The 21,388-nt window shown below is 37.6% G+C and overlaps 1 protein-coding gene across 1 annotated transcript; it reads left to right on the top strand.

Moving 5' to 3' along the window:
* The first annotated feature begins 18,574 nt into the window (after positions 1-18,574).
* Positions 18,575-21,210, top strand: Smp_081140 (dbl related). Its single transcript, XM_018793518.1, has 6 exons — positions 18,575-18,636; positions 19,120-19,267; positions 19,307-19,418; positions 19,456-19,546; positions 19,586-19,816; positions 20,984-21,210. Exons 2-6 carry the CDS (start codon positions 19,171-19,173, stop codon positions 20,987-20,989), a joined length of 537 nt encoding a protein of 178 aa, XP_018648022.1. The 5' UTR covers positions 18,575-18,636; positions 19,120-19,170; the 3' UTR covers positions 20,990-21,210.
* Positions 21,211-21,388: the final 178 nt, after the last annotated feature.

Raw genomic sequence — 21,388 nt, 5'->3', positions numbered from 1 at the left:
AATACTAGGACCTCTTCTCTTCTTGATTTATATTAACGATCTTCCTCAACAAGTTTCATCTGATTTATTGCTTTTTGCTGATGATGTGAAACTTTGGAGAGAGATACGTACTCACAATGATATACTAGTTCTGCAGGAGGATCTGACTCGACTTCAAAGTTGGGCAGACGACAACGGACTTACCTTCAACACTTCAAAGTGCAAAGTAGTCCATCTGAGACATGTTGCAGACTATAGTTATAACTTAGGTAACTCCCCTCTAGAAGTTTCCCAAGTTGAAAAAGATTTAGGAGTGTTGGTACCCTACGACCTGAAATCGTATGCGAACTGTGACAAAAACGCCTCTCAAGCAAACCTTGCACTGGTAACATTGAAGCGCATTTTTGGCCAGTTTGACGGTAGAACCTTCCACATAATCTTCAACAGTTTTATTCGTCCCCAATTAGAGTACGGAAACATAGTATTTCCTCCCTCCCTCCAAAAGGATAAGGTCACTCTGGAACGTATACAACGTCGAGCCACGAAATCAGTTCGGGGTCTCAAATTCAAACCTTATGAAGAGCGCCTCAAATCACTTAACCTTTACCCATTAGAGTATAGGCGTCTTAGAGGTGATCTTCTTATGACTTATAGTATCCTTAATACTTCTGGTCATCCCCTTAAACAACTTCTTAAGCTTAGTCATAACACTAACCTCAGAGGTAACACCCAGAAATTGGAGACCCTACATAGCAGAACAGACTGCAGACACAACTTCTACTCCGTTAGAGTTGTCAAGTGCTGGAATTCGCTGCCGACTGAGCTAGTCCAAGCGACCTCCCAGGAGTCCTTTAAGAGAAAACTTGACTTATTCCTAAGGACTAAGGATAACATATTATTATGATTTACCAAATTCTTTTTTTCCCTCTATTATCGTTCATATACCTAGGTTCTTGCCTGGAGGTATTGGTGATCCACTGCTATCAGACACGGAAGCCCGTTAAGCGAAAGCTTCTTCTATTCCGTCCTCAACCATTTGAACCATTTGAACCTTCGTTTCAAATTATGGCTGAAAACCATATATTATCTTCAAGTCATCAGCATATAGACAGACTCTACTAGATTTCTCAACTTCTAATCTGTTGTTTATGCATACGAGAAATAAGATCAAGCCTCCCACACTTGACTGGAGATTTCTGGTACTTATTCATTTAGGTGGTTATAGAAAGCCGTTGTTCTTTACTTTTTATTACTATTCAGAATATTTGATTGCTTTAAACAAATACGTTTTTTCCTCTCGCCGTTGAACATTAAAATTTATTTAGAGGGACCAGGATAATTGTAGTAGAGTTTTTACGATGGCTGATAATACGTTATCCTATGAGATCGCTTTCCGCTCATGAATGATCTTTGCCGTAACAAATATTTATTTCATTTTAACTGGTGAGGAATAGTTTTTAGGTTATCAAGTCTTCGAAGATGTCTTTGCGTATAAGTTGTCATTAACAAATGCCCGGGAATTCCAGGTTTTTAATATCATGAAAGTGCTACTTTGACAAAAATATTAGTAATGTTATAAAATTGTAGATCACCAATGTGAACGATCTATGTCGAATGATTAGGTGCCTACTCGAATTAGACGGGAATGGTGTGACCAACAAGCAACTTCGAAGTCACACCTAGTGATTAACACCTAACATGGTTTACCCCTTCATCAAGGTACTATGGCCTCCACCTTGTCTATTCAACCTTTCATTAAAATATAGATAATGATCATCAAAACATATACTTAAGTCGAAAAAGCTACTAGTGATCCATGCTTCAATTATCGTAACAAGTGATGATTGATAAAGGGATAAAAATAAGGCTAAATTTGTCCCATATTTACAGATCAACAGAGCATCGATAAAACATACGTCAAACAAATCGGCCATTGCGTTAAAATTGATAAAATTAAGAGCCATCATAACCTTCGGCAGTTTGTTGTGAGATAGGATCGAGAGGTCAAATGTTCTTTTATATCTCATTTTTGTCAACAACAATGGCTGCAGTAGGATACACTGAGCGGGCTAGTATAGCTCCTTTGAAGTATTGTAAGCCATTAGTACGGGTCGGAAATATTGCTTCACTGGGGATGTTTCAAAAAGTCGGCTTATATATATCGCATCTGACTTCAAATTGCTAAGGCTCGATACCTCACCAGAAGTACCAGCAGAATTTTCGTTCCGAAAAAATCTAGTACAGACTGTGGAGTCTATTTACATGCTCTTTCTTAGAATAGATGAGAAAATCCTCTGTACGATACAGATACATCCAGATGTCCTCCCTGTGTTCTCCCTGACTTCAGTATTAGTAGAAACATAACTATCAGACAAACTGAATTCTAACATATCCGATGAATGTATAATTATCTCGATAGAACCTGTTACTCTATTATTGTATATACATTCAAATCACGAAGTCTTTGAGTGTGTTAAAAGTTTGAAATATAGAGTCTGACCAGTAAATATATTCAGAGTGATAAAATTGTGACTCACTATGTCAATTTCATCAGAAAAGACACCTACAGCTTACGGGTAAATTTGACATTTCCAGGTAGGTCAAATACACTTACTTATAAAACCCTAATAGGAATGCTATCAAACTATGTTAAAGCCATAATATTCCAGTGACGTGAAAGAGGAAAAGTTCATAAAACGATTCATCAGAACAGCCAGAAGGTTCGTGAATTTATTTCCCAACTGCAGAAACAACCAGACAAATGTAATCTAATGACCAGTTTCATGTTCAGCTTCGTGATCGAATAATTGTAGGGATATAATGACCAAATCGCGTAAAACAGCCCACCCAAACAACTATACGCTCCTAACAATATGCTAGAAGTGTATGTATTTATTGTGAGCCAGTACACGAAATTTAATTTCGCAATATGAAGAATTCCAGTACAATGTAAAGCCGTCCTAACCTAAATCACACTTATGGGCAAATGGACAGGCGTTTATTTGGTAAACTCCCGTTCGTATGGAAACATGGTCAGCAGTGCACTGAAGTTTCTCTGAAATTTGTCATGTGTTTTTTTATGTGGTAAACCGCATTCTCGTAAACTATGTCCATTATTTGATGAAGAATACTTTAATTGAAACATAAAGTAACATATCACGTCCGTCTGTAGCCCTACTACCCATACTATACCCTACTATTCAAATCCTTATACAGTGGTGATTTTGATATTTATGCATCATCTCTACCAATAATTTCAAAAGTTATTTGTCTGAGTGATAAGCTAATACATATCTCCTTTTAGTTCATCAAATGGTTCAATTGTCTACATAGGCAGTCTTGACCCCATTATTTCACTCCAAAAATTAAAGCTTTCATATCCTGATATTATAAAGTGAACTTCTGAAGCCCCGACAACTGGAAGCGAACTGCCCATACGAGGATATTTTAAATAGCATTTTAGAGGTGACAGTTCATCATATATAAAATTACCTAGTGCACCAAAATAAATGTTATTCTATCCTTTCTGGATAGACCACGTAAAGATTCGTTCAAACGATAATATTTGGCTGCTTTATAACACGCAGTGTTTCCAATTCTGGAAAAATGCTTCAATTCACAATCAAAAATACACAGTGCCAGTCAACACAAGCAACACAGTCGAAGAGGGAACAATGAATAGTTATACTAATTTCGACGAAAAAAGCTATTTATGCATCCGAACACTACTTTCCCCACCAAATTTTAGGAATACAGATGATCCTAAACGTTCAGCTCCTTTGAATCACCTCCATGTATACAGTTCATTCAACATCACACTTTGGTTTTTTGTTTGACCTGATGATATATACGTGCTTTAAAGTTGACCTAATGAAAAAAAATAAGATTAGTTATTTATACCTTAATAATTCCATCACAACTGACTAAACTGCACTAGACTTGAACACCGTTCTGCCTTCCATCCTTCTCGTTTTGCCTCTCTTTTTCAGCACTCTCGTAATATAACGCCAAAAACATATAGAACATATGGTTTCGTCCTGAACCCTCAACAATACCTCCATTATTCATCTGAGAACACTATTAGGAAGCAGAAAGTAATATATTAAAGTTGACGTTTTCAATGAACCAACTATATATTTACCGCATTACGTCTCGTTTTGAAAAGCTCTGAATTTTACTTGCATCCGTTGTTGACCACCAGTTGCTCGTTACAACGCAACCTCCTTAAAGTACTCCAACTCATATAAAACATTCTAGTCTTACTTAAATTCATATTCCAATGTACAAAAGTTTGTTCCACTATTTCCATGACCAGGGAGTTTTATGGCTGTACGGGTAACCTCCGGGACGTATAAATGGACGGTTATTTTATGTATATTCTTACTGTTTAGCTATTGAGTAACTCACTTGTGCAGATCTATATTTATCTTATTATAAGCTTCATTTTGACCTATAAATTATTACTGTACGATTTAATGTTCCTAAATTACACTCAGTTTATTGATTATTATGTCCCACGCTCACAGACATATTTGGCTTGATCTTGTACAAATATTATTTTCTATTTTGTGGTGTGATGCGGTCTGTCTGTCGGGTATATAAACCGAGTATGCTTGAAATAAATGATTCGCATAGATTCACATAGCAGAAGCTGCAATCAGTGTTCTGGACTTAATTGGAAGGGCTAGGCGGACAATGGACCAATAAGGACGCTAGACTACTCATACCAGTTGAACGCCATTGATTTGTCACAGTATTAAGATCGGAAACGTCGTATTCCGATTGGTGGATAATTCACGTGATAAAAAGCCGGACATAAAATCAATAACGAAATAGCATACGTCCTTGGTTTATTTTGTAAGTCACAACAATGGCATATGAGCTTAACTGTGTAACTCGTTACAGTAAACTCTGTTGTATTCGTGACAATTTAATCTTGCCTGTAAACTGGCATGTCTCTTGTAACATGCTGTTATTTAGGAATATATTGTTATTACCATTATTATTCCCCTATATCACTCTTCACCAGTTCTGGGAACGATTGACATTCATTTTGGTATATTCAAATACAGCTAGTTTCCATTTAGTTTGTTATTTTCTACCACACTTCGAGAATTGAAAAGTAATGCCATAAGCTATCTTAAAGGTTTTGAGTCTTATCAAGATGGTCTTATCATCCTTTTTTGATGAAATAGCTCGTGATTACAGACTTACTGCTTTGTTACGTCGTCTGCGTGGGAAAAATGTTGTTACCAATCTAAACAATTGCTGCTTTTTGTGAATCTAGCTTTGAAATTTCCTGAAAATTAAAATGCGGTAGTGATTATCAAGCACATATGAAACGAATAACTCTAGTTACGAATGTACCATCACTGAAATGGCTTACAAAATTATGATCACTTTTCTTACCCCTTTAAACTCATTCTGGATTTATTCCTAACTTTTCCAGTCCTTTTATCTATCTAAGTCAAGAGAGCTGAAGTATTGAAACTATCGGTCTTGTTTGATTGTGCTAGCAACCGATTGTTTGGCTTATGCGTCGCCGTATATCAGTTCAAGTCGTGATTATTATTCTGTTTTCGGTTATGACTCGTCGTTGCAGCCCAGAGTCGGTGAGAATATTTTACGAAATCAGCCGCAATTGACATTTTTGCCAATACTTGTTGTATCAGCTAATGAATTTGCTGTAATTAATGAATGAACGGATCTCTGTGTCATCATTTGTTTACTAGCTCTGGTTTTACAGTTGGGAATGGTCACTTATCCTGTGTTTCATTCTTTATTTGAAAACTGAATACTTCTATGATAATTTATTTCAAACCTTGACATCAAGCTCATTTAAATGGGACTAGAAAAAGGAATCTTGCTTAATAAGTCTGAAGTCTATTCAGTGCGATGCCGTCCTTCGAAGTTACTCTCTTAGTGTACACTTTATACTTATTGCCGATCCACCTGCTATGAGTATTGGTGCAGCTTTTGAGCAAGTAGGTAGACCAGAAATCTGTTTCACTCATGCTCCTCTTTGCTGAATAGGGTTATTCCTAAACTCAAAACTTCGGTAAGGTTCACGTATCGATGATGGAAGATAAGTAACGACATAAGTCTCTAAGCAAATAGTTTTGAAATACGTCATCCTTCAAGTGGACTGAACGGCCCATTTCGTCAGAGGTCTGGCAGAACACTGGTTTGTTTATGGGCAAGCACTGTGCACTTGTCACAGATTATTGTTCAAGTCCCCCGAAGTCTTCCTAAATGTTACCGAATTCTTACTGCAGAATTCAAGTGAGAAGAAAAGTCTCCAGTTGTGTGGGTGTCACTATTGTATTAGTGTGGTGTGGTCTACTTATATCCATATAAGTAGCATGTGGTGATGGTTAAACACAGAATGTATTTTGGCGGAAGACCGATAAGGAAAGAACCGAAATGAAGCGCAATTGGTAGGAAAATGCACAAGCAATGAAATTAGAGAAGATGGATTGATATTTACAAAAGGAACAGTGAAGGTTGAGACAACTGATTGTTATTTTGCAAATTAACAGTTAATTGTATGGTTATCAGAATTTAGTGACACAGTCTGTAATTTGTGTCTAAATACATTCGATTGTCCCCACCAGTGTTTTGTTCAATACATTAGTAAATAACGCTGGTTCTCACTTTGTTGCAGACACAATTACTATCAGGTTGAATAGCAGGGTGCACTCATTTGCTCAGTGCTTCCAGACACCCGTATTTTATTAGTCAGGCAGAAAATTTTGTCAGGACGTTAAAAACTAAAATTAATTTCAATACTGTTACAACATTCAACTGAATGAAGAGGCTAGTATGCATTCCTGCCACGACAATGAGAACTAAAAATTTTGTAATGAAAGAGACCTCATTAAATCACTGAAATAAAGGATTGTTCGTTCGTAAGTGGGGCTTATATTGGAGTTTGTAGAAGTTACGTACTGTCGTGGGAATGACCACTGACCATTCGCAGGAATTGCGGTGAAGGACTCTGGAAAATCTTTTATTCAAACTCCGGATACCAGTGACTCAAGCGTTCTTCAGGGATATGTTAGTCAAATACAATTTCAAGAACCAGGCGAGCTTGATCCGATATATATATATATATCAACGTGTACATTGTAGGTAGTACACAGTGTTTATCTAATACAAAGCTGTACTAACACTGCAAACCTACAGCGAAGACGCATAATAGGCCACAAAACCCAGATTTCTATTTAAGCCATACTGGTTTTTGTGAATATGCCAGTTGTTCGTTTGTTCGTACTTTTTTCTGCGCTTAATTCGAGTTGCAAATTAAATACATTCGGTTGAATTATCTCTATTCTACCTGACATCGATATCTATCCATACATGACCGTTAAACATACTGAATTCGGAAATTTTCAATCATCACATTTACTTATAGTGGTAATTACCAGATTGTTTATGACTCCTGAGGAGCATTCAACTTCCGGATTCTGCGTATGTGTGACCATTGTTTTATTCTCATCTTAATTAGAGTTTAGATTACTGTCGCCGAACACATTTAGCGACAGTCTTGTTGATTGGTTTCTCTAGATGCGATTTTATGAATCCCTAGTGGTAGGCATTTGATTTCTTAGTCATTAAGAAACCTTATAGCTTCTGACAGTTGGCTGCCTATTTCAGTGCCATTTCATCGGTGACATTTTTTTCTTTTGGACAGCACATTGTTCTTGGACCGTCAGGGGCCCTTTCACTACATACTGAGTGTTATATCCAAACGAATAATAGGTGAATGGTAACTGCTAGACATGATTTATAGAATGTCATTACGTCATTACATCCAAGTGCCTTGCTGCTCCTCGGTTTTATCCTTCTTTTCTTTTCTCTCTTCAGAATCTTGCCCTGAGGGTGAAGCTATTTAACTTCTGACATCTGGAACAAGCTCGACGAACGCGCTTTCCCAAGGTCGTAGTTCAAACCAGGCGCTCCACAAGCCTATTTTATAACAACTATAGACTTAAAAAGCTGCATTACATAAATACTTAACACGACTGAAACCCTAATACACTTTTTGTCGAAATTGGATCTGGTATGTAACGTGGACGCGATGCCCCTTTGGAAACTATTCTTATGAAAACACATTATATCTAAACGAATGAACTGCTATCAACTTTTATAGATTATAATTACTAAGTAACCTTGCTTGAGATGCATACCGTGAATCAGTGTATGTTGTAAATTGTAGATCATGCCTGTAAAAATGGCATGTATCTGCTATTGCAGAAATATATTATTATTATATTTTCATTAAATACTTATCAATAAGTAGACCATGTAAATATTTATATTTCTCTTATCATCAGCTTTTACTCGACCCTTTGGCTACTGCTACGCGATTTTCCATTCCTAATTTATTTCTAATCTCACTTACTATGTCCTATACTCAACCAATTTTGACTGGACCTTGTACAATCATTACATTCCATTTTATGTTGTGAATTTAATAATAATAATAATATATTCTGGGAATAATATTTACAGAATTCACACCAGTTTACAGGCATGATCAGATTGATATAAAAATCAACATTTAATGTAGAGAGCGAACATGAAATATAAGAAAGTTTTATGTTTGCTGGTTTAGTAATTGATAAGTAGTTTATATATGGCATATATCACGGCAAGCCAATGCGACACCAGGGAACTCGTCATTTTTTCTTAAGTGGATAGCCTGATGATTAATCAACGTTGTTCTGTAAGGTTATTTCCAGTGCCAGAGCGAGCTATTGATAATTATCTACAACTAGAGAAAGTAAGATAAAAGCAAAGAGCGCGGAACAGCAAAACAATGATAGCAAGTAAGAGGTCAAACACTTAAAGTTCCGATAATCTCACTTGTGGAGTAAGATACACTTGCAGGCGCTAGAGTATTTAATGCATTTTCAGAGGAGCAAAAGGCACTAATTGAGCGAACAAACAATGGGAGAGAGTTTAACATACGGATAGTTTGAGGTAGATTATTCCAGAGCCTAGAAAACTTACAGGTAAAGTAATTCATATGGAGAGAAGATCTGGAATATGTTTGTTTCGCTAAAGACAAGGAGTTACGAATGTCGTAATGTGAGGCTTTAGCGTATTGAATCGCCTGGCTGGATGTGAAGGAGAGTTTGTTAAGTATTTTGAAAAAGGAGATAAGGTTAAGTTTGAGTCTCCTCTTCCATAAAGGGTCAAGCCCTAGTTTACTACACCTCGAATTATATGTCAAGACACTATCAGTTCCAAGAGTACGAAGTGTAACTCGTCTCTGTACTGATTCCAGTCTTAATTTATCCTTTGTGCGCGTGCTACTAGGGAGAAACGCGCAGTATTCGAGGAGTGGTCGAACACAGACTTTGTACATTAGAATACGAGATTCGCTGTTATGAAGGTTTCGAGTTATGCAACCTATAAGGCGTTGAGACTTGGACGTTTGTTTCATTATCTGTTCGGTAAACGACAAGTCGTCGGAGTACCTAAGTCCTAGATCTACTACTGTGTGTAACCTAGATAACATTTCACCATTTATGGTAAGATCGAGGTTGAGTGATGTATCACCGAAGAATAACCAACCACATTTAGCTGTATTAAGCTCCAGTTGCCATTTCGAGCACCACTGTGATACCTTGTTAAGCTCCGTGCTGATACAATTTTGAATATTGCTCAGCTCATGTGGAGAAAATGAGCACACCACCTTAAGATCGTCTGCATACAAAAGGGGCTTACCCTCACTTAAACACTCACAAATATCATTAATGAAAACTAAAGAGAGCAAAGGACCTAAGATACTACCCTGAATTACCCCACTTCTAACAGGGACGGCATTCGACAATGAAGAGTTGATTTTAACTATTTGATGTCGATTGCTGAGGAAGGAATCAAACCAGGCTAGTAACGGGTTTTGGACCCCATAAGATGCGAGTTTACCTATGAGAAGTTGGTGGTTGACCATGTCGAAGGCCTTAGAAATGTCCAGGTATAGCACTAGTACTAGATATCCTTGGCTACGAAGAGAATAGACTAAATTAGAGAAGTCAAAATGACATGTCATACAAGATGGATTTTTAAGAAATCCATGTTGCGAATCATCAATAAATTGTTCAGTCAATAAATAGTTGGATAGTTCGTCACTAATAATTTTTTCCATAATCCTAGAGATAACTGGAGTAATATTTATTGGCCGATAGTTGTTCATGTCAGTTTTATCTCCTGATTTGTAACGTGGTATGATGTACGCGGTTTTCCAACGGTCAGGATAAGAGCCTGATTCCAAAGATAGAGTAAACAGCTTAAGGAGAAAAAGTGGAATATCTGGACCACCATATTTGTAGAGAAATGATGAAATCCCGTCTGCACCGTGACCTTTCGAAACGTTGAGGTTATTTATAACCTTACTAATTTTCAGACATGAGAAGGAGATAGATTTAATTGAGTTGCCAGTCATGCATATAACTCTAGAAACAGAGCCATTTATGGATTCTTTGCCATTTGCAAAATTACCACTGAAAAGGTCTGCTATAGTTTTTGGATCATATATAAAACTATTATTATGCAGGATGCATGGTATATCAACATTTTGAGTTGATTTAGCACGTTTATTGTAAAGGTGGATTAGGTTTTGCACTTTTGAGCTAGTACTTAGTGCTAATAGCTCTTCATTGATGGCTTTTAACCTGTTTCTCTTTAATTTGGTCAAAAATTATTGTTATTTGTGTGACTGCCATGAAGTCGTTAGATTTAAAATAACGTTTCTTTAGGCGTCTTAGTTTATTACGATATTTAGCTGGTATATATAATTCGTAAGGTTTACTAATCCTGTAAGTCTTAATTGGTGCACAGGAATCTAGACAAGAGTTAACAATCAAATAGAATATGTTGATGGCATCTGTCAGACTGCTACATGAGAAGAATTCATCCCAGTCTGAGAGTTTGATCAGTGAGCGCAAGAGGTCCCAGTCTGCATGCTTATAGTCTCTATAATTGCAGGTTCTTTGAATTGGTCGGCTGTAGGAGGGATAGATGGGGAGAGCACAAGCTATTATCTTATGATCACTGCTTTCAAACTCGTTGTATACTTGTACAGATAGGGGAATGATATCTCTACTAAATGTTAGATCAAGTGTATTATCACCCCTTGTTGGGGTACGAACCCACTGTGACCAGCAGTACAGATTAAGGATTGATAAAAATTCAACATTGCTTGACTGACAACTACCGGTACTCCAGTTAATCCCAGGATAATTGAAATCGCCAGTGATAATCTTAGCACTGAAGTTTAGAGTAGATGCGTGTATAAATGCATTGATAATAAGATCATTCAAATTATCAGTACTATCAGGAGCTCTATATATACAACCTAGAAGTAGACTATGATTTATGGTATTGATTGATATACAGATCGATTCTGGTAAACTATTCAAGATACTATTTTCAACTTTGTTAGTTGTTAAGGTATCCAAAGCAAATATAAGACAACCGCCTCCTCGCTTAGTTTCTCTGTCACAGCGATAGAGTCGATAGTTTTGGATATTTAATTCGGAATCGGCCACTGCTGGATAACACCACGTTTCAGTGATATGTATAAAAGAAGGCTTGGCTAGAAAGGCTAAGGTTCTCAAGGCTGAAATTTTGTTCAGAAGTGAACGTGCGTTAATAAGTAATAAGTTTAAAAAGGGAGTGTGTAGTGTAAAAAAAACCGGCCTGCTTGCATGCAAACAACTCAGGTCTGAAGTATCGAAATTATACAGAGGCGGCTGATATTTGTGTTCTGAACTGAAAGGAGTGGGTTGAGCGAAAAGCTACTATATTGAGGACCAATAAGGATCCCGAGTTGACTCGAAGCTGTTCGTGATGGTTAGCTCAGCAATTGTTTAGCACACGGAAGAGGTAACAGAATTCCGTATTCTGATTGGTGATTTTGTCACACGCAATTTGACGGGCCATAGGACATAAAACCAAGCAATTATTGTGTATTTGTGGTACTAGTTAGTTGCTATACTGCAGTTGATCTTACTCTTTTTCGTTATTACAACTACCGACTCACAGAAGGAATTAATGATACAATGTCTTGTACTTTTTTTAAATTAAGTGACTTTATGGATTTATTTTATCTTCACCACGTATACGAAACCGAAACAAATGCACAGTGACGGTCGTTCTTTAAATTATTCAGGACATTCATAGCATAATTTTAAAAAATTTCAATATCTTATATCACTAACAATCCATTTTCCTAAGAGCTTATCTATTTGCTTCATTTCTCAATAAACATATGGCAGTTGATTCTTATTCTGTTCCACAAAACAACTTGGAAAGACCATGAATTATGTATCAAACAGTTAGATGAATAACGAAATGTCTTGGATTTGGGCCCGAAATTATTTATCCATATAGGTAAATAGCGTCTTAGCATTTAAGCTAATGTCAGCTCGTGAAAAAAACCCCAATCTAATCCGTATCTCTAACCATCAACTGTAAATCACAATCCTTATTCTTCACACAGGTTTAAAGCCCTCATTTAGCCCTAGTCAGTAGGTGGACATTCTTAATGCCACTTTAGCGTCGCTCAAAGGTCATCCACAAATTATGGTCTCACCAGATACTTATTAAATTATTTATATAAATCACATCTCATTCCTCCATTTCCTTATTTTTCTCTTTAAAGTCAACTCAATATTCTTCTAAGTTCTACAGAACCTGTTTTAATATGGCTAATATTATGCAGACATCATTGAAACGTGTGTATAATTGCACTTCTAAAGAAACCTGGAATGATTTATGAGTTGTTTGCGAATAATTCCAAGAATAAGAGCATTGTTCAGGTATATTCAGCGTATTTTATACATTATATTTATCCGCTTAGCACCACGTGAAGACTACCTTGTTCAGTTTATCACAATGCTATGCAAAAGTTACCGTCAAATTTCGAATTTTTGATATACTCGAATCGGGTGCACTATCTCCAGGTCATGCCTATTTTTATTGCCCATAAGTTGAGAGTTTACAAGTCTGACTATGCCTTATATCATTATTTAAGATATTACACTCATCGTGAAAATGACAGTTGTATTGTTAATTGCATTTGTATGGGCTTTCAGAAGATCTGCCATATATAGCTGGGGGTCATCATTACTGCTTTACTATTTGAGAATCATTACAGTCTGAGTCGATATTTCACTGTGTGTCATATTTTCAACTATCTTCACAACCTGTAACTAGTTATTATTACTAATTTTATTCACGCTTTAAGTAATAGGCATCCAGTAGATAAAATGATCGGTATAAGGAAATGTATTCGATAGAGTGTTGTTCAACCGGACGAAAGATGCAGTAGATCCCGAACTCCGGGGCCAACAGGTTGTCGTATACCGACCAAATCGCTTTTTTACGGGCATGATCTATAAGTCACAACATATACTGGTTCACAGTATGCATCTCAAGCAAGGTTACTTAGTAATTATAATCTATAAAAGTTGATAGCAGTTCATTCGTTTAGATATAATGTGTTTTCATAAGAATAGTTTCCAAAGGGGCATCGCGTCCACGTTACACACCAGATCAAATCTCGGCAAAATTGTGTTAGGATTTTGGTCGTGCTAAGTATTTATGCAATGCAAATTTTAAGTTTATAGTTGTCATAAAGTAGACTTGTGGAGCCCCTGGTTCGAATTGTGACCTTGGGGAAGCGGGTTCGTCGAGCTTGTTCCAGATGTCAGAAGTTACATACCTTCACCCTCAGGGCAAGATTCTGAAGAGAGAAAAGAAAAGAAGGATAAAACCGAGAAGCAGCAAGGCATTTGGATATGGACGATAACCAATGCTTAACATTTAGTAGTAGAACAGACGGAGGTACGATAAATTATTAAATCAAATTGATACTAGCTCATGTTGTTAAAGTGAAATGTGATCAGGGGCTTCAGATGAAGGAATGCAGTAATAAAGAACAATGAGATGTGATATTTACAATGGTGGAGTAAGTCCTAATGAAGGAAGTGAAGTCAATATTGGGATGAGAAAGACTGTTTATTAGAACGGAGAGTGCATGTAGAGAGTAGAGTGTTAAGTAAAATAGCAACCATATCCTTTACCGTCTGCCTTTGTTTTTCATCATCCGATGCATGATACACAGTTTTCATGTAAAAGTCCGAGTTAGCATGTTATAGGTTGTCTTAGTAGAATAGTTAATCCAGCATAGAAATTAGAAACAAGAGTCTGAATGGTGAGTGTAGGAGAACAACCTCAATATCACAGATTGATTGACTTGTTCTCATCCATAGAGAGCCTGATACAAACAAAATGTTCTGTCCCACAAACACGGGTGGATTGAAGTCATCGCCCTCACCATCAATGCTTGCTGATCATTAACTCCATCCTCCCTCCTTTTGTGATGTTAGACTCATTTACGCTTATTTTTGGATATATATCATACCTCACACAATGCTCTGTGTTTCACATCCTGTTGGAAAACACTATTTCTGTAAGTACCATTTTACAAGCTTATCAGACAGTTACAAACTATGAACTGTGGGTAAGGCTTCGGTGCAATGCTTTAATTGACTATAGTGTGAAGTATAGGTTGTCAATCAGAGTATAGGCTTTAAGAAGGGTATAATGTTGGATAGTTGCTTACCAAAGTAGGCGGAAAAGTGTAGATTCATATTAGTTACAGATAAGGTAAGATAACGAGTGGTGAAATAATATAATTGGCAAGGCGATCTAGTGTACAGAAGGGTAATAAGCTGATAAAGAATAGACAAGAAGGAACTCACACTAAGTTGGTACTGATGTACTTTTGTCCTATCCTAACCAGTTGATGGGCAACAGGTTCAATAGATGCACGACCACTGGTAGAAGGTAGTCGATTGTGCGTTTCTTTGGACGTTTAAGGATTTTGTAATCGTCGTTTAGCAACCAAGTATTGATAACTCCAGTGAGTTACCTGTCTAGTTCAATTTAAAAAAAGTTGGGGAGTGGAAAGTATCTAATTCAAGTACAAAGTAGGGAAATAAGGCAATTTAGTCTATATATGTAGAGAGCCTATGATGTCTGTCTGGGACGCGGATATGTTCGTTTGCGCTAGATCTGTGCAGGTGAGGGCTGGATCGATAAGTCTTACAACCGTATTTACTTTGTCGGCATATTTCAAAAGGAAGACTGCTCCATATTAATGAATACTTGATAAGGAAGAAGTTTTCCCGAGATTTTGAACTGTATTTTTCTATTTTGACTGTCGACATTTTGTTGTTCAACCGGACGAAAGATGCAGTAGATCCCGAACTCCGGGGCCAACAGGTTGTCGTATACCGACCAAATCGCGACACTACGGATCATTGTTGAACAATCAATCGAGTGGAACTCGTCACTATACATCAAATTCATTGACTATGAGAAAGCATTTGACAGTGTGGATAGGATAACCTTAGGGAACCTTCTTCGATACTATGATGTACCTGAGGAGATCACTACCATCATACTGATATCGTACGAAGAGCTACACTGCAAAGTTGTGCATGGAGGACAGCTGACAGACGCATTCCAAGTGAGGACCGGTGTCAGACATAGCTGTTTATTCTCATCCCTTCTATTCCTTCTGGTGGTTGACTGGATTATGAAGACCTCCATATCTGACAGGAAGCACGGAATACAATGGACAGGTTGGATGCAAGTAGACGATTTGGACTTCACAGATCATCTCCACCTTCTATCCCACACACACCAACAGACGCAGATGAAGACAATTAGTGTAGCAGCAGCCCCTGAATCAGTAGGCTTCAAAATACACAAGGGAAAAACTAAGGTCCTCAGATACGACACATTTATTTGTTTATTTGAACATAAATACTGATACAAGCGGGCACCAGATATATATGCGCCATACATACAACACATAGAACGCCAACCCAATCACACTTGATGGAGAAACTCTGGAAGAGGTGGAGACATTCACGTATCTGGGTAGCATCATCGATGAACGTGGAGGATCTGATGCAGACGTAAAGCCGAGGATCGGCAAAGCAGGGTCATCATTCCTACAGTTGAAGAACATATGGAACTTAAAACAACTGTCATCCGACGTCAAAGTCAGAATCTTCAATACGAACGTCAAGAGAGTTCTACTGTACGGAGCTGAAACTTGAAGAACTACTTTAGCAGTCACCAAAAATGTGTGAGTATTTTGAGAATGTAAAAAAGTTCAGATATCATCATCTTGGATGAGGATAAAGTTCAGGGCAGGAGCAGAATATCATACGTAATTTCCAGTGGGAATTTTAATATACTGGATCAAAGTAGTCTCGCGTTGACAGAAAAATACTGAAAGTGCGTGCGATTTTGCCAAGTGGATTTTGAATTACTGATGTCGTTTGGGTTGATTTCACTGTGAAAATCTCATTTTCTCAAGTGAATATACTTCAGCTTCAAGAGACTTGTCGGACCCATTAGGATTAATGCAGTTGGGTAGGCGGACTACTCATATTAGGTGCTTTGAAGGACTTGTAACCGTACACCAACACCATTACAAGCGAATGAAGGGCAGCCTAGTTTGACCCAGCTCATCACAAACATTTTAGACTTTAAAACTATGTTGACCGTACAAAACTACCCATTATGGGGACTGTTCAGATACTACTAGTTTCATCTGTGAACGCTTACAGGGTGAATATGAGAACGATAATGGGATCTAATCACTTCAAGTGACCAGCTAAGCTTACGTCTACGAAGTATAGCATGGGCTCCTTTAGTCTTACATGACTTCTTTCACCCCTCACCAGCAACAGAGGTGCCAAGTTTTCACTAACGGATTAGAATATTTAAACACTAACGAGGAAGACCAAAATGTTTCCTCTCATAAAAGTCACCAGAATGCGACAATATCCACTCTGTAATCCTAAAACAATGTGAGATAGCCATCAGTTCACCAGTATGTGACACGTTTAAGCACTCACTGTAGCCATATCAACTGCCAAAAGAGTGAAAACAGTCTACTGTCTATAATCACAGAAAGAGATAGAAAAGATCCAGTCTGCTACAGAACAGCAGCATTACTGCCAATATTTTCCAAGATAGTGTAAGGAGTGGTCAATTAAAAAAGTGGAAAAATGAATGAGAACATCATTCCACATAATGTTCGACATAGGTTTTGGAAAAGCAAGTCCTGTGTGTGGAATCGTCTCATACAGTAGTCAGCTAGCTGATCAACCTGTCGGATCCAAAGAAATAATATTCCTTAACGGTGCAAGAGCCCTTGACACAGTACCGTAAGATATAGTTCTTTAACCGACTTTGTTCTTAACCTCGAAACCACCTAGGAAACGGGTGTTTTGCGTACTAAGGTAGGTAGAGTGAACACGAGCTGCAGGGTCTCAACATCGAGATTTTCATAGATTTTCTTAGATTCACTCCTGTTCCTGATATATACTAATGACCTCTAAAAAAAGTAGCTCAGCAGCACTAATCTATGCAGATGAAGCAAAGATCTGGACGTCGATAGAAATCGAAAAGAACTGACTTCAGCTTCAAATGGATCTAACAACACGGAGCGTTATCTCGAGCTAGTAACCATAAAAGCTTAGACACGTATTAAAACTTCATAAAGGATGAATACAAGGCGAAGCTAACACTTCAGTTTATGTGAAGATAACTTGGAGCAAACACCCTCGGATTGTTCCTGATTCTTTTTAACACATACAAGTGCTACCATCTTAAAGTTTTCAATGTTGGCACACACACATTCTTCAAGGGTGACATAGACCTCTTGGACCAAGTACAGAGATGGACAACCAAGTGGGTAGTAGGGCTAAAACACTAATCATATAAAAGCAGGCTTCAGCACTTGTTTCTTTCTGAGCTATAGGAGGATGAGAGGTTATCTGATAATGATAAACAACATACTAAGTACTCTATGTTACCCAAATGCCCGCACTTTAACTGAAAATCAACACTACGTTTCTTTAAGCAAACCATGAAAAAATTAATACCAAAGAGCAAACACCCTGCTGCTCACTCACTTTTCTCGTCAAGATTTGCCCTCTCAGTGTATAGCTTCAATAGAACATTCGGCAAACGGATTATCATCTATGGATTGCCATCTTCGCTTAAACCAGCTATGCATGATTCAGGCCTTGAAATGTGGATACTGTTATCATTATCACATGTCAATAACTCCCCCTATCTCGCTTATTATCATCTCCGCTTTCACTTTCACCCTTAAAATTTGGTCTTTTCACATTGTCTGCATAAACTATTTATTTCTTGGAACAATTTACTTCTAACACTTGAATTATCACTTAAATGCTTTTTACATTGCAACCTACCTCCTACTTGGAAATATAATAGCTGCAGGTGTTCAGAAACCATACTGCTCTGGGACAAATGAACTCATTTGAATTACAAAATATACAAATATACAAATAACCACCAAAGTGACTAGAATCAGTGAAGTCAAGTGGCTAGACTACCACCCATTGACCAATAATAAATTCGTAAAACCGCACCAAAACCGAAGAAGAGAATTAAAAGAAATCAACCGGTGCATAAAATCTTTCTAAACAAATAATGGATGTTTCGGATTCTAACATTCTGAGATTTTGAAGCGGTACTCTTAAATGTGTCGTTACCTCCAACAGAGTTTTCAAATTATGGAGCAAGACGGTACGTCTGTGTACATTAATACTCGAAGAAAAACATGCATATGTAGCTCTAAATTCCAAAGTATTAAAAATAATTCCTGTCGTTAGATAGTTTGATGACGATACGTAAAAAGAAGCATTCAAATATGATATAACTATCACAACATACAGTTGGGATTGTTTAGTTTATCACTTAGGTCGTAAAAGTTGACGAACTAATTAAATTTACTATCTGACCGACTTTCGAAATATATATGTAGGATTAATTTCACGAGTTTACTGATGAAATATTGATAAAAAGTATAGTTCGTATTTCGCACTCCCTACTCTCCATTCTAAAATTTTATTATTAAAATGCCTAAACAGATTTCGCTCTAACAGTTTTCAGGGGTTTATGCTTAGGTATATTGTCTGACCTTTTTCGTCCAATTCTTCTTTATATCAAACTTCCTAGTAGGCTGACGTAATATGTTAGATTTTTGATGGTTCTCTCGAAAATTTACAGAGATTATTTAGTGGCACTTGGGAGTACCTTGAGTTGGATGAAAGTACAAGGATGACAGACAACCAATCAATTTCAAGCAATGGACACCCACTGATTTTAGCTAAAGATATAAGGGAAATACTCTTAAGGAGGTACGCTATATTCACAGGTAATATCACGTTGTTTTGGGTATATTCTTTAACTACAGGTGGTCATGATAAGGAATTCCGCTCCCTTATAATTTTCCAAGATCGCGGTTTAGATGGATTAGGTGACGATTCATACATTTTTCTTATGCAGTATTTTTCTTCATTATCAGCGTAAGTTGTTTCTCGTAATTATTCTTCAAAAAAGCAGAATGCTAACATGTGTTCAAGAATTTACTGTCATTATTGATGGGCGTACTGGTAATTGGACAGTTGTCAAGTCAATTGTTGCCAGGCTAAATGTTAGTAATTATCCGAGTTTTTCTCACTTAAATACTTAGGAAAAATTTCCAGGAAACTTACATCAAATATTTATTATCAAACCTCAAGGTTTTATGCAAAGCTTTTTCTTGGAGAAAACAATAAACTCAATTCGTGAAGGCTGTAAAATTCCACTAATTTTCGTCGACAAAACTGAAGAATTGCTTCCTTTCATAGATCAACAACATTTGACAAACGACTTGGGTGGCGAACTTAATTTTGACATTGAAGACTGGCTTACCAACAGGATAGTAAGTAATTTTTTATTTTAAATCCTTCTAGATTAGTAAACTCATTATTATTATTATCATTTCCATGGAAGTATTTCGTGAAGAAGTTTGGTCAATATTTGGCTTTATATCAAGATTCATAGTGGCTCTTTTCTGTCACATTTGCTTACTTATGCCAGTTACCTCTTGTAGAGGGGCATGGGCCGCCGACCAACATTCTCCATCGAATTCTGTCCTGGTCCATTTTTTTCAGTTGTTCCCAGTCGCTATTAATACTCTTGATGTCTGCTTCCGATTGCCAACACAGTGTGTTCTTAGGTCTTTCTCTTTTCCGTTCTCCTTCACTATTCCAAGTTAGCCATTGTCTTGCATTATTTATTTATTTAAACACAGACATTGGTGCAAGGAGGCACTGAATACGTATGCGCCACACAAGTCACTTGATTTGTGTGAGCTGGAATACTACTTGGGTGCCTAAACCGAAGCAGATGATTTCCTAAAATAGCCACACCCCGAGCCTTCGACCTAAAGGTCTAATCCACAAGGCAGTGGAGCAACGTCAAGAGATTCAGTTTCATAGTAGCCGGTGACAAACAATAGATCCATACTCCATTTGTTCCCTCAGGATCCTGGAACCAATGTGCACCATTAGTTTGGAATCAGGGTTTCGCAACTCCCCTAGATGGATCTCCCATATCCACCAACCCGGTTAAAGAATTGGACATTCACTTTTCGTTTTCTCAATTTCGTAAGCAGTCACACGGTGAAGAGGCAGTGAGTAGGACTTCCCTGAAAGTGGCTGTATACGCGTGGCCATGTGAGAGTATTTCGAGAGGGAGAGCTCACTTTCTCCACCCTCGATCGTATCAGGCGACTTGGGGACTGGTTTCGTGATTTCCTCAGTATGTGGCCTATCCACCTCCAACGTCTTTTTCTAATTTCCTATTCAGCTGTAAACTGATTTGTTCTCTTCCACAGTAAACTGTTGCTGATGATGTCCGGTCAACGGACATTGAGTATCTTGCGTAGACAATTGTTTATAAATACTCACACATTTTTGGTGACTGCTAAAGTAGTTCTTCAAGTTTCAGCTCCGTACAGTAGAACTCTCTTGACGTTCGTATTGAAGATTCTGACTTTGACGTCGGATGACAGTTGTTTTAAGTTCCATATGTTCTTCAACTGTAGGAATGATGACCCTGCTTTGCCGATCCTCGGCTTTACGTCTGCATCAGATCCTCCACGTTCATCGATGATGCTACCCAGATACGTGAATGTCTCCACCTCTTCCAGAGTTTCTCCATCAAGTGTGATTGGGTTGGCGTTCTATGTGTTGTATGTATGGCGCATATATATCTGGTGCCCGCTTGTATCAGTATTTATGTTCAAATAAACAAATAAATGTGTCGTATCTGAGGACCTTAGTTTTTCCCTTGTGTATTTTGAAGCCTACTGATTCAGGGGCTGCTGCTACACTAATTGTCTTCATCTGCGTCTGTTGGTGTGTGTGGGATAGAAGGTGGAGATGATCTGTGAAGTCCAAATCGTCTACTTGCATCCAACCTGTCCATTGTATTCCGTGCTTCCTGTCAG

This window comes from Schistosoma mansoni, chromosome 1 (assembly GCF_000237925.1).
Source record: "Schistosoma mansoni strain Puerto Rico chromosome 1, complete genome".
Classification (NCBI taxonomy): Eukaryota; Metazoa; Platyhelminthes; class Trematoda; order Strigeidida; family Schistosomatidae; genus Schistosoma; species Schistosoma mansoni.
This window is presented reverse-complemented; position numbering and strand designations above follow the sequence as displayed.